Here is a 13,178-nt window from a genome sequence, read left to right on the forward strand (position 1 = left end):
AGGGCTCACTTGTTGCTGGTCCTCAGTCTTTTCATCTATTAAATGAGTCCAGAGCGCCCTCTCTGTCCTCTGGCAGCTGCCCGGTCTGTGTGTGCCCAAGGCTGTTTCGTTGCTTCTGCTTTGGCCAGTGCTTCTCTCGCCCTCCAACGAACCTCAGGGTGCTTGGCAGGAACGCGTCTAGTTTCCTGAGCTCCGTGCGTGTCTTTGTCTCCCTGTCCACGTGTGAGCTGTGAGTGCGTGTGAGTCAGAGTTCGTGTGCTGGTCCAGTTCTGAGCCCATGCCTCACTGTGCCCAGGGCGAGCGCGCGTCCATCTACGGGCTTCTCCTGGGACTTGTCTGTGTGTCTGTCCTTGTGCGTGCGGTGTGCGCGTGGGGCCCGGAGAATCCCACTGCAGTCCCACCAGTCTCCCGCTGCTCGCTCACTGCCTCGCTGGCTCTCGCCCGCTCGCTCTGCCGAAGGGGGCGGGGTGGGGGTGCAGGGCGGGGGGAGGGGAGTCTCCTGCATTCTTGCGGTCGGGGAGGAATCTGAGCCAGCGTTACTGGTCTCCAGAAGAGCCCAGCTGCAGCCCCGGGGCCCCGCCAGGCCTCTAGCTGCCCGCCCGGGCCTGCTGGGATGGGCACAGGCTAGGCCTCGAGCTGGGGGCGGGGCAGTGTCCCCACCTCCAGCCCCCTCAACTGCTGGGGTGCCCCGGGGCAGGGTGCCGCGCTTGGGGGCGGGGCATGAGGGGTTCCCCACCCGGGGTGAGGGGCGTGCCAGGGAGTGGGAGTCCCCCAGGCCGGGCCGAGCTGACCACACTGCCGCCCTACAAGGCCACCTTTTCTACCTATGCCTTTAGTGAATTCTGCCTCTGCAGCCTGGGGAGATTGCTAGAGACTGCAAGCTCCCTGAGGGTAAGGTGTGGAAGGGCTGGCCTCTTGGATTGAGACCTTACCTAGTAGGCCTCCCTTTCCAGCCCCACCCTACCCTTTCCAGTTCCCCAGTCCCAGGGCTGTTGGGTCCTCCCTCCTCCCCTCCCCTACCCACACCCCCTCCCCAAGTTACAAGTTTTCTCTTTGGGGCTTGTTGCTGCAGTACGTGCTCCAGTACCGAGTACCTGGCTGGGCCCTGGGCACACACTGGGGCCGTAGCCCCACTCTGTGTGGGAGCCATGAGGATCCTGGCTAACAAGACAAGGTGTGTGGGTGTCGTGGAGGGTGGGATGTGTGTGTGGAGTGTGGGGAAGGGAAGGGCCCAGTGGTGATGGAGTTGAGCTGTGCTGGGCCTGGAGAGGGAGCTCCCCTGGACACCTGGCTTCCAGGCCATAGTGGGCTAAAGGGAGTCAGAATGGGAAGGCCTGCCCAAAGGCAGGTGCCCACAATCAGTCCTAGTGCTTGTGCCTAGGGGCATAAGAGACTGGCAACCAGCTATGGCTGCTGCCTCTAGCTCCTTCCAGGGCTTCCCTCCTTAAAATGGTTTTAGTAGACCCGGGCCCACGCCACTGTCTGGTCCAGTGGCGCCCTCTGGCCCCAGTCAAGCTGGGGGTAGGAGCTGGAGTAGGGGACGGGACCTGCCTTCCTCCTCCTGCCCGGGAGAAGCCAGCAGACAGGACCAGGCGGCAGCAGCAGGACAGCAGAGCTGAAATAAATCTGAGCTGGTGTGGAATGAGGGGGGATAAATATCCTCTCCCGTGATGTGATCTTTCCAGCGGCTATTAATAGGTCTCCGGGGAGGGGGAGGCGGCAGGGGGAGCGGGCTGGAGCTTAAAGGGACCGCAGTCTAGGCTGCAGGAATCCTTGGCTTCGAGCTGCACTCCAGAGCTGCACTCCAGTTCTCTCGGCTCACCATTCCCCTCCCCCTTTCCTCCTGCGTCTGCCTGCCGCTGGGCCTGCTGGCTGTGATCCTCTTCAGGCCTTCTCCTCCCTATCTGTCTGAAAGAGTGGGTACCACTCTCTGGTGTACATTTTATCCACCTCCCTATGGGAAAGTGGCTGGGGCATGAGAGGTGACCCGTAGGTCCCATGGCCCTTCCCTGTCAGTGATGGGACTCATAGAAGATTGAGGTTTGGGATTAGGTTTGGGACCTTGTGAGGATCCCGGAGACAGCAAACCCTAAAAGAGAGTATCCTAAGTATTGGTCAGGTGCTAGTGGAGAGGGGTTGCCATGGCAGCTTGCAGTCTGATGGATATTAGGGGTGGGGGAAAGATTCTGCCAACTCAAAGCCCTGGTTTTCATTTGAATTGTGTGATTTTTTGCACATGCACGCGCACGTGTGTGTGTGTGTGTGTGTGTGTATGTGCAGGTATACTCCTGAGCCTGCACACATTGCCCCATCTACACTCCCCAAGGTAGAGAAGGGCACTAGCCTCTGTCTGAGGGGCTATCAAAGGAAGTAGGGAATAGCTGGTGGTCTTGAAATGCCACTCAGCTCTCTCCACCATTAGGTGAGGCAAGATGGGTCAGTTGAAATCCAGGGGATGCCTTGCCCCTGGCAAGATTAACGTTTTTACATCTCTCCTACCTTCTCCCAGGTTACCCCACCCCAGGAGGAGAGAAGCTCCAGGGAGCCCGCCGCTGTCCCCCCGCGGCCACTGCCCCCCTGCCCCAGCCAAGCCAATGCACCCAGAAAATAAATTGACCAATCATGGCAAGACAGGGAATGGCGGGGCCCAATCCCAGCACCAGAATGTGAACCAAGGACCCACCTGCAACCTGGGCACGAAGGGCGTGGGGGCGGGGAACCATGGGGCCAAGGCCAACCAGATCTCACCCAGCAACTCAAGTCTGAAGAACCCCCAGACAGGGGTGCCCCCTTTCAGCTCGCTTAAGGGCAAGGTGAAGAGGGAGCGGAGTGTGTCTGTGGACTCTGGAGAGCAGCGAGAGGCTGGAACGCCATCCCTGGAATCAGAGGCCAAAGGTACTCCATTTCCTGATCCTTGAGGCTGTAGCATCTTCTGCAGTCCAAGACTCAAAGTTGCCTGGAGACCATCCTCTGCTCCCTTGCCCTAATCCTCACCTGCAGCTCTCCAGCATTCATGCAGGGGGCATCCTCTCTCTTATCCCCATCACACTGACCGACTCATGCTGACCAACGTGAAACCTAGCCATTTTCTCAGGATTGGGGTTGGCCAGGGGAGAGATTTCTGGGCCTTAGGTGCCACCCATAGAGAGGCCACCCAGGTTGGCGCCTCAACAGAAGAGTTTCTGTTCCCTTTCTTGTCCGGCTTTCCCATCAGAGCCCCTAGAGGGGAAGAGGGAAGTGCTCTGGGCTGAGGAGCAGACCCACATACCTCCCAGGAGCCTCCTGGTATCCTGGGCTGGTAGGAGCCATTTGGGAGCAGGCACTGGGGTTTGGAGGAGTAGTAGCAGCTTCCCCCTCCCCCCCAGCTCTAATTAGAACCAGTTGTGGTTGGGGATTATGCTGTACTTGGTGCTGGGTGGGGGGGAGGGGAGACAGTCAGCCAGGGCTGCAGAGTGAAATCAGAAACAAATGGTGGTGTGGTGGGGGCCAGGGACATGGCCCGGGCAGTGCCCTCTGGGGTGTGACATCTTGGGGAATGGCCCTGGGAGGGATGTCCCAGGCTGGTGCCCAGGATCCTGAGTGTGGGAGGGCAGAGCCTCTGGGCATTGCCTCTCATCCCCGCCTGCCTTCCGTCCTGCCTGAGCAGAGGTGGCACCTCGAAGTAAGCGGCGTTGTGTGCTGGAGAGGAAGCAGCCATACAGTGGGGACGAATGGTGCTCAGGACCCGACAGCGAAGAGGATGACAAGCCCATTGGGGCCACCCACAGTGAGTGCCTAACTGGGGCGGGCTGTGTGTGAGGATGCTTGGGCGATGGTGTCCCAGGGGGATGGATGGCTGCCCTGAGGGAGCCTTCCTCTTCTCATGTAGGGCTTGAGAAGGCTGACCCTGGGCAGTGATCCAGAGCCCAGGTGTCCTGTCTCCCATCTTGCTTCTCAATCTCAGTCCCTCCCTCCTCAATGATAGCCTGGCCCCTGCTTTCCAGGTACTTGGTGGCCCGCTTTTCCCTAGGGACCGAGGTAGGGTGAGGTGAACCTCTTATGGACCCTTGGTCACCACCCCACTAACTGCTTTACCTATGAATTCCTGGTCTGTGCTGCCATCTACTGGTCATTGGAGAAAGTGAGGTGAGGCCAGCATCTGGGAGCGTGGTATTTGGCTCCCTTTTGCGAGCTGTGCTAAACTTGGGTTACAGCTGGGTCTCTGGAATGCTTCCCTAACCTCTGATTGGCTCCTGGCCAGCACTTGTGGGGGTGGGTCAGCAGGACAATGAGAAGTGGATGTGGATGGATGGCTTGTTCCTTCATTCATTTATCAAGTATGTAGTTGGGCCTTGCTCAAATGATGGGGGAGAACCAGACACAGTTCCTGCCCTTGCTGAGCCCATAATGCATATGGAACTAGCCAGAAGATGTTCAGTTTTGAATTTATTGAAGGCATGTACTATAATATAGAGAGAAGGAAGAAAAAAAGTATGCTGGCTACTTTGCTACTTTGTTTTATTTAACTTCATAATACCCTTTTGAGATAGGAGTTATTATTATACCCATTAAGGAGGAGGAAAATTCAGCAAATTTGTGGAGTGAGTAGATAAGTAATTGAGGCACCATGTCCACAGAGTTGTGTGTCGGATCAAAATGTCAAAGCCTGTACATGTGCCTGGGATGTTAAAGCTCATCTGTGCTCAGTCCCCCAAGGACGTGCTGACTCCTCAGGGTAGATGGGAATGGTCACTGCCTCCCAGGAAAGACCCACCTCCCCACAATCCACATTTTATAACATCAATTCACTATTATAAAAATATTGGAAGAGACAGGGAAAGCAGAGTTTGCTGACATTCCATACCCAATATATATTTTTATCACAATAATTAAAAAAAAAAAACTTGCTGTGTAGTTGATTCTGACTCATGGTGACCTTGTGAGTGGCAGAGTACAATTGTGCTCCATAGGGTTTTTAGTGAATGACTTTTCAGAGGTAGAATGTTAGGCCTTTTTTCTGAGGTGCCTCTGAGTGCATTTGAACCTCTATAATCTTTTGGTTAGCAGCCAAGCATGGTAACTGTTTGGACTATCCACGACCCCACTGTTGTTATAGTTGCACTAGAAAGCTTCTTACTGAAATAACACCTGCCTCCTCCACCACCAACCCCCCAAGTTGTACCTAGGATTCTAGTCCTGCTGTGTATACCTTCCTCTTCCTCAGGACAGCTCTTCACATAGTAAGTCACCTCTCAAGTCCCTCAAACTTTTAGCTCTGCCCTCCTGTATAAAATTAGAGAGTCAGGATACAGAGCAAGGGAGGACCACTGTGGAATGGATCTGTCAGAGAAGGTTAATCCAAGGAAAGGTTCTAATGCTGGGCCTGTGGGAAGCTGGACTCTGCTCTGGCTTAAGGGAAGCAACTTCTGACAGTTCCTTATTTTATATTAACTGAGCGTGCTGTTCTTGTCCTCAGGATCAGCACTTTGACTTGATTTACCTGGAATGGGAATAGGTCTGCCCATTCTGCGAGACCCACTGAGGTCCAGTAGTATTTTTGTAGACAAGAATTTGGAGTAAAGTTTGTGTTCATGAAATGAAACTTTTCTTGGTGCTGAGAGTGGCTCGTCTACCCTGGGAGTGAACTCAGTATGGCAATCTTTTCTGTCACTTTTCCAAATGATTTTGTAGTTTGTGACATAGCTCTGAACTTGCTGTAAAGACACACATCCTTGATCTGCCCTCTGTGTAGAGAGTAGGATTGAATTTCCATTTTAAGGTGAATAAACTAAGGCTCAGAGGATGAAGTATCTTACCATATTTTTATGCAAATATGTGCACATTACACGTTTTTCTGCAAATCTACAACTCACATGTTAGTTTCCTGTGTGGGCATGTTATTTACGTTCGGTGCATTATATGCAAGAAATACAGTATTCATGAGGTCACATGAGGTGTGGTAGAGGCTAGAATTGAAAAACATTCATTGTTTGAATGGTCGGTTTGTACCATCTCTTCCTTCTCTCACTTGGGTCACTGGAGAGTGGACATTCACAAGCATACACAGACTACAGTGTGAGGGCTAAGACTTAGCAGGGCTGTGGAGTCCTTGCTGAGCTTATACCTGACCCTTTACTAACTAGCTGTATAAGCTTGCATGAGTTGTTTCAGCCCTTTGAGTCTTAGTTTCCTCCTCTGTAAAGTGGAGTTAATGATGTGTTCTTCCCAGGGATGTGTTGATTAGGTGAAATCACACACAGAAGTATCCAGCAGAATTCTGAGCACACAGGAGCCTGTTGTTAAGAGCCATATTGTCCCTTTCCCTCTTTCCCACGTGTTGTTGTTATTGCTGACTGCTATTGAGTCTGCTCTGACGATGGTGACCCGTGTACAGTGTTGCCCAATCCCGTGCCATCTTCACAGGTGTTGGTATGTTCAAGTCCATTGTTGTGGCCACTGTGGCTTCTGAGTGTCTTCCAACCTCGGGGCTCATCTTCTAGCGCTATATTGAAGAGTATCCCGTTTGAATTCGTAGGGTTTTTTTTTTTTTTAAATTGTGATTTGGGTGAAGATGTACAGAGCAAATTCACTTCCCATACAGCAGTTCACATACACTTTGTCTCATGTCATTGACCACAGTTTACCACAGTGCAACAGCTCCCCTCCTACTTTCTCCCCATAGTTACCTCTTCTCAGTGTCCATCCCTCCATACACTCCTGCCCCCTGAGCTGTCTCCCTGTGCATAAGCAGCCCTTCTTTCTCCCATGATTGTTCTCTCCAAGGAGAGTATCTACTTGAGGTAAATGTTCAACTCATATGCCTGTCTTTTGTTTGGCTGGAAACCACAGATGTGGGTTTAATTCCAGACATGAAGGGCAGCTAGGGACCATAGTCTCAGTGGTTCCACCAGGCTCTATTGGACCAGCAAACCTTGTCCCCACCTTTTTTTATTTTTTCTCCAAATGATTTTGAGTTTTGTTCCACATTGTTCTCCCTCTCTATCAAGGATCTCCTACTTAGATACCCTTCTAAGTGGCTGACAGTGGTAGCTGGGCACCATCTAGTTCTTCTGGTTTCATAGTCATATAGGCTGCAGATCAGATGGTGTACCAGTCGCTAGGACTAATTGTTTCCATGAATTTTGGTTTTCTTCATTCTTCTTTGCTCAGGACGAGGAGAGACCCATCGTTGCATCTAGATGGCAGCTTGCTAGCTTTTAAGATCCCAGTCGCTACTCGCCAAAGTAGGAGGTGGAACAATGTTTTGTATAGTATGTTATGCCAATTGAGCTTGATGTCCCCTGTGACTATGGTCCCAAGCCCGCAGGTTCAACTACTCGGTCCCTCTGGGTAGCTGGCTGTGACCAAGCAGTGACACAACCTTGCCCCTTGTCAGCTCTACTATACACCTGGGAATTCTGATCATTCACATAAATTTAAAGGACCATTGTCTGCCAACCCTATATGTGTTCTTGGTAGATCCATAGGGTTTTTGTTGGCTGATTTTTGGAAGTAGATCACCAGGCCTTTCTTCCTAGTCTGTCTTAATCTGAATGCTCTGCCGAAACCTGTCCAACATGGATGACCCTGCTCGTATTCGAAATGCCTGTGGCATAGCTTCCAGCATAGTAGCCATACTCAAGCCACCACAATATGACAAACTTGATAGGTGATAGCTTTTCCATGTGGTGACTGTGTTTCCATCCTGGCCAAAGACCGGTCTAGAGCAAGTAAGTGTGGTAACTAGACTGGTGAAAACACGAGATATGGCCACAAATGACCCTGAGAAGGTGAGCTAAGTAAGGGGCAGTGAACCTCAGTCCTTGTGTGCCCTTTGGGTGTGATAGGCTGCTCCTTTCTGAATCTGGGCTACTTACCACCTTGCTCTCTCCTCTCTCTTCATGCAGATTGTAATGTAGCAGACCCAGCCATGGCGGCCCCACAGCTGGGTCCTGGCCAAGCCCCTCAACTGCCCCTCAGCGAGAGCAGTGCACCAGGCCCACCTCATGGCCCCCCGCCAGGCCTTCGGCCTGATGCCTCTGGGGGCGGGGGCGGGGGTGTCCCTGGAAAGCCTCCCTCACAGTTCGTGTATGTCTTCACCACCCACCTGGCCAACACGTAAGTGCCTCAAGGGAGACCAAGTCGGCTTTGTCTCCCTAGCCTTTAGGGTCCTCTAAGGTTCCAGGAAGGAGCTCTGGTAGCATAGGTGTCTAAAGCACTTGACTGCTAACCAGAAGGCTGGCGGTTCAAACCCACCAGCCCTCCTTGGAAGGATGATGGGGCAATCTACTTTCATAGTGATACTGCTTTGGAAACCCAAGGAGGGGTTGCTATGAGTCGAGTCCGACTCGATGGCACATAACAACAACAACAACAGCAAGGTTCCAGGAATGAGCATAACCCCTCTGGTTGGGGCTCTGAGTCAGCCTATGCAGGGGGCAGTGCTGAATGAGGGCAGGGCTCTGTCCTGCCCACATCTCTGAGCTGTCTGTTCCCCATCCCTCTGGTGCAGGGCTGCAGAGGCAGTGCTTCAGGGCCGGGCAGACTCCATCCTCACCTACCACCAGCAGAATGTGCCCCGGGCCAAGCTGGACCAGGTAAGTGTGGTGCCTGGTCTGGTGTCCTAGAAGATCCAGTACAAAGCCTCCATGAATAATGGGATTGGCTGGTATAGCTCCTTCCTGTCTCATGCTCTGCCTTTATCCTCCCACAGGCTCCCAAGGTGCCTCCCACCCCAGAACCGCTACCCCTGAGCACACCATCAGCAGGCACTCCACAGTCCCAGCCACCTCCATTGCCACCACCACCGCCGCCACCACCCCCTGGCGGTGCTCCCCCAGCTTTGCCCCAGGAGGGACCCCCTGAGGATACCACTCAGGACCTGACACCCAACTCCGTGGGAGCTGCCAGCACCGGCGGTGGGACTGGGGGTACCCACCCTAACACTCCCACGGCTGTCTCTGCCAACAACCCTCTGCCTCCTGGAGGAGACCCCAGCAGTGCCCCTGGCCCAGCCCTGCTAGGAGAGGCCACCACCCCAGGAAATGGGCAGCGCAGCCTGGTGGGCTCTGAAGTCCTGTCCAAGGAGCAGCTGGAGCATCGGGAGCGTTCCCTCCAGACACTGCGAGACATTGAGCGGCTGTTGCTCCGTAGTGGAGAGACTGAGCCTTTCCTCAAAGGGCCCCCAGGAGGTGCAGGCGAGGGTGGGCCACCAGCACAAGCTCCCCCTACCCCCCAGCAGCCACCCACAGCTCCTTCCAGCGGGCTGAAGAAGTATGAAGAGCCTTTGCAGTCCATGATTTCACAGACCCAGAACTTGGGGGGCCCCCCGCTGGAGCATGAAGTGCCTGGGCACCCCCCAGGTGGCGACATGGGGCAGCAGATGAACATAATGATGCAGAGGCTGGGCCAGGACAGCCTGACGCCTGAGCAAGTGGCCTGGCGCAAGCTGCAGGAGGAGTACTATGAGGAGAAACGGAGGAAGGAAGAGCAGATCGGGCTGCACGGAGGCCGTCCTCTGCAGGAAATGATGGGCATGGGTGGCATGATGGTGAGGGGGCCACCCCCTCCCTACCACAGCAAGCCTGGGGAGCAGTGGCCACCTGGAATGGGCACACAGCTGCGGGGGCCCATGGATGTCCAAGATCCCATGCAGCTCCGGGGTGCTCCCTTCCCTGGTCCCCGTTTCCCAGGCAGCCAGATGCAGCGGGTGCCTGGGTTTGGAGGCATGCAGAGTATGCCCATGGAGGTGCCCATGAATGCCATGCAGAGGCCTGTGAGGCCAGGCATGGGCTGGACCGAAGACCTGCCCCCCATGGGGGGGCCTGGCAATTTTGCCCAGAACACTGTGCCCTACCCCAGTGGGCAGGGGGAGGTGGAGCGATTCATGACACCGCGGGTTCGTGAGGAGCTTCTGCGGCACCAGCTGCTGGAGAAGCGGTCAATGGGCATGCAGCGCCCCCTGGGCATGGCTGGCGGTGGCATGGGACAGAGCATGGAGATGGAGCGGATGATGCAAGCACACCGGCAGATGGATCCAGCCATGTTCCCTGGGCAGATGGCTGGTGGCGAGGGCCTGGCGGGCGCACCCATGGGCATGGAGTTTGGTGGAGGCCGGGGCCTCCTGAGTCCCCCCATGGGGCAGTCTGGGCTGAGGGAGGTGGACCCACCAATGGGGCCAGGCAACCTCAACATGAACATGAACGTGAACATGAACATGAATATGAACTTGAATGTGCAGATGACCCCGCAGCAGCAGATGCTAATGTCTCAGAAGATGCGGGGTCCTGGGGACATGATGGGGCCCCAGGGCCTCAGTCCTGAGGAAATGGCAAGAGTTCGAGCACAGAACGGAAGTGGCATGATGGGAGGCCCCCAGAAGATGCTTATGCCTTCACAGTTTCCCAACCAGGGCCAGCAGGGATTCTCTGGGAGCCAGGGACCCTATCAAGCCATGCCCCAGGACATGGCCAGTACCCAAGACATGTTCAGCCCTGACCAGAGCTCAATATCCATAGGCAATGTGGGCACCACTCGGCTCAGTCACATGCCTCTGCCCCCTGCATCCAATCCTCCTCCTGGGTCCATGCATTCAGCCCCCAACCGAGGGCTGGGCAGGCGGCCTTCAGACCTCACCATCAGTATTAATCAAATGGGCTCACCAGGCATGGGGCACCTAAAGTCACCCACCCTTAGCCAGGTGCACTCACCTCTAGTCACCTCACCCTCCGCCAACCTCAAGTCGCCCCAGACTCCCTCCCAGATGGTGCCCTTGCCTTCTGCAAACCCTCCAGGGCCTCTCAAATCGCCCCAGGTCCTCAGCTCCTCCCTCAGTGTCCGTTCGCCCACTGGCTCACCCAGCAGGCTCAAGTCTCCCTCCATGGCGGTGCCTTCTCCAGGCTGGGTCGCCTCACCCAAGACAGCCATGCCCAGCCCTGGGGTCTCCCAGAACAAGCAGCCGCCTCTCAACGTGAACTCTTCCACTACCCTGGGCAACATGGAACAGGGTGAGTCAACTGGTCTAGCCAAGCGGGTGTTGGATTCTGGTATTGGGAGACTCTGAGGTGGCTATGTTTCTGCTGGGGCCGGAGGGTGAGTTGAGGCATCTGTACCAGGGGCCAGAGATGCTTGGCTCTGCCTGAGGGGCATCTGTGTGTGGGTGTTCACAGGAAGCACCATGTCAATCTCCCGGGCATTTGAGGCAGTCATAGTTGGGACCTCCCCACTGCCCAGGGCCCCAAGGCTGCAGGTATTGCTTGAAGACAGGTGGGCTGTAGTGATAAAGGGCCTGTATGCAGTGGGACATTTGTATAGAGTGTGCCTGGAGGGGTCAGCTGGAAGTATGAGGAGCCGATGTCTTCCTGAACCCCCTCACTGTGAGCAGCCAAATTCATCTTCCCATCCCCAGTCACCCCTGCTCTCTTTCTGTCTCCCCACTTTTGTAGGTTCTCTCCCGCCTAGCGGTCCCCGGAGCAGCTCCTCTGCGCCTCCCGCCAACCCTCCCAGCGGCCTCATGAACCCCAGTCTACCATTCACTTCCTCTCCAGACCCCACGCCTTCCCAGAATCCCCTGTCACTGATGATGTCCCAGATGTCTAAGTATGCCATGCCCAGCTCTACCCCGCTCTACCACAATGCCATCAAGACCATCGCCACCTCAGACGACGAGCTCCTGCCTGACCGGCCCCTGCTGCCCCCGCCACCACCACCACAGGGCTCCACGCCAGGTGCGAGGCCAGGAAGGGGCCCCAGGGAGATGAGCTGAAGTGGGCACTGGGAGTGGGAAGAGCTGGGTGTGGTCATGCTGGCTTTTGTGCATTATTTTCAGAGGGCCCCCAGGGTATGACATCTGTGGCATTGCTGCCACTTACCACAAGCATTTCATGAAACCGAGCCCAGAGCACTCGAGTGCCCAGGGCAAAACCAGGCCAGAACTTAGGTTCTGGCTCCTAGTTAAAACACCTCAGGTCCCTTCCCTTGCAGCCAGGAGAGGCTAGTGTGAAAGCCTTCACCCCTGGCACCCACCTGGCTGGAGATGGAGAAGGGCTGAGTTCTGCACCTTCCCCAGGCTAGGCATGCCATCCCTGACCCTTGTTTCCTCTTTCCCCACAGGGATCAACAACAGCCAGCCTCCCCAGATGCACCTGAACTCAGCTGCTGCCCAGAGCCCCATGGGCATGAACCTGGCAGGCCAGCAGCCCCTGTCCCATGAGCCCCCGCCCACCATGTTGCCCTCCCCTACCCCTCTGGGTTCCAACATTCCACTGCACCCCAACACGCAGGGGACAGCAGGCCCCCCCCAAAACTCAATGATGATGGCTTCGGGGGGCCCAGACTCCCTGAATGCCCCCTGTGGCCCTGTGCCCAGCTCCTCCCAGATGATGCCCTTTCCCCCTCGGCTGCAGCAGCCTCATGGTGCCATGGCCCCCAGTGGGGGTGGGGGGCCTGGCCTGCAACAGCATTATGCCTCAGGCATGCCTCTGCCCCCAGAAGACCTGCCTAGCCAGCCGCCAGGTCCCATACCCCCCCAGCAGCATCTGATGAGCAAAAGCATGGCTGGGCGCATGAGCGATGCATACCCACCGGGTGTGCTTCCTGGGGTGGCATCAGTACTGAACGATCCCGAGCTGAGTGAGGTGATCCGGCCCACCCCGACGGGGATCCCTGAGTTCGACTTGTCGAGGATCATTCCCTCCGAGAAGCCAAGCAGCACCCTCCAGTACTTCCCCAAGAGCGAGAACCAGCCCCCCAAGGCTCAGCCCCCCAATCTGCATCTCATGAACCTGCAGAACATGATGGCGGAGCAGACCGCCTCACGGCCCCCCAACCTCCCAGGCCAGCAGGGCGTCCAGCGTGGGCTCAACATGTCCGTGTGCCACCCCGGACAAATGTCCTTGCTGGGCAGGACAGGTGTGCCCCCACAGCAAGGCATGGTGCCCCACGGCCTGCACCAGGGGGTCATGTCCCCTCCTCAAGGCCTCATGACCCAGCAGAATTTCATGCTGATGAAACAACGTAGTGTGGGGGGCGACGTCTACAGCCAGCCCCCTCACATGCTTTCCCCACAGGGCTCTCTCATGGGCCCGCCACCCCAGCAGAACCTCATGGTGTCCCATCCCCTGCGGCAGCGCAGTGTGTCTCTGGACAGCCAGATGGGCTACCTCCCAGCGCCGGGCAGCATGGCCAACCTGCCCTTCTAG

The 13,178-nt window shown here is 55.9% G+C and overlaps 1 protein-coding gene across 1 annotated transcript; it reads left to right on the plus strand.

Moving 5' to 3' along the window:
• Positions 1-1,148: 1,148 nt before the first annotated feature.
• Positions 1,149-13,178, plus strand: BCL9L (BCL9 like). Its single transcript, XM_007936453.1, has 8 exons — positions 1,149-1,174; positions 2,510-2,895; positions 3,647-3,766; positions 7,887-8,097; positions 8,492-8,576; positions 8,693-10,985; positions 11,424-11,705; positions 12,091-13,178. Exons 1-8 carry the CDS (start codon positions 1,149-1,151, stop codon positions 13,176-13,178), a joined length of 4,491 nt encoding a protein of 1,496 aa, XP_007934644.1.

The sequence above is a fragment of the Orycteropus afer genome, unplaced genomic scaffold (genome assembly GCF_000298275.1).
Source record: "Orycteropus afer afer isolate SDZICR_OR568_19922 unplaced genomic scaffold, OryAfe1.0 scaffold00036, whole genome shotgun sequence".
In the NCBI taxonomy this organism is placed as follows: Eukaryota; Metazoa; Chordata; class Mammalia; order Tubulidentata; family Orycteropodidae; genus Orycteropus; species Orycteropus afer.

What these genes read in the sequence shown, in the direction of transcription:
- BCL9L (XM_007936453.1), top strand. Translation starts at nt 1,149, where the DNA reads ATGAGGATCCTGGCTAACAAGACAAG. An exon ending in CCTGGAATCAGAGGCCAAAG is followed by an intron (nt 2,896 to 3,646) that starts GTACTCCATTTC and finishes CTGCCTGAGCAG; the next exon opens with AGGTGGCACCTCGAAGTAAG. An exon ending in ACCACCCACCTGGCCAACAC is followed by an intron (nt 8,098 to 8,491) that starts GTAAGTGCCTCA and finishes CCTCTGGTGCAG; the next exon opens with GGCTGCAGAGGCAGTGCTTC.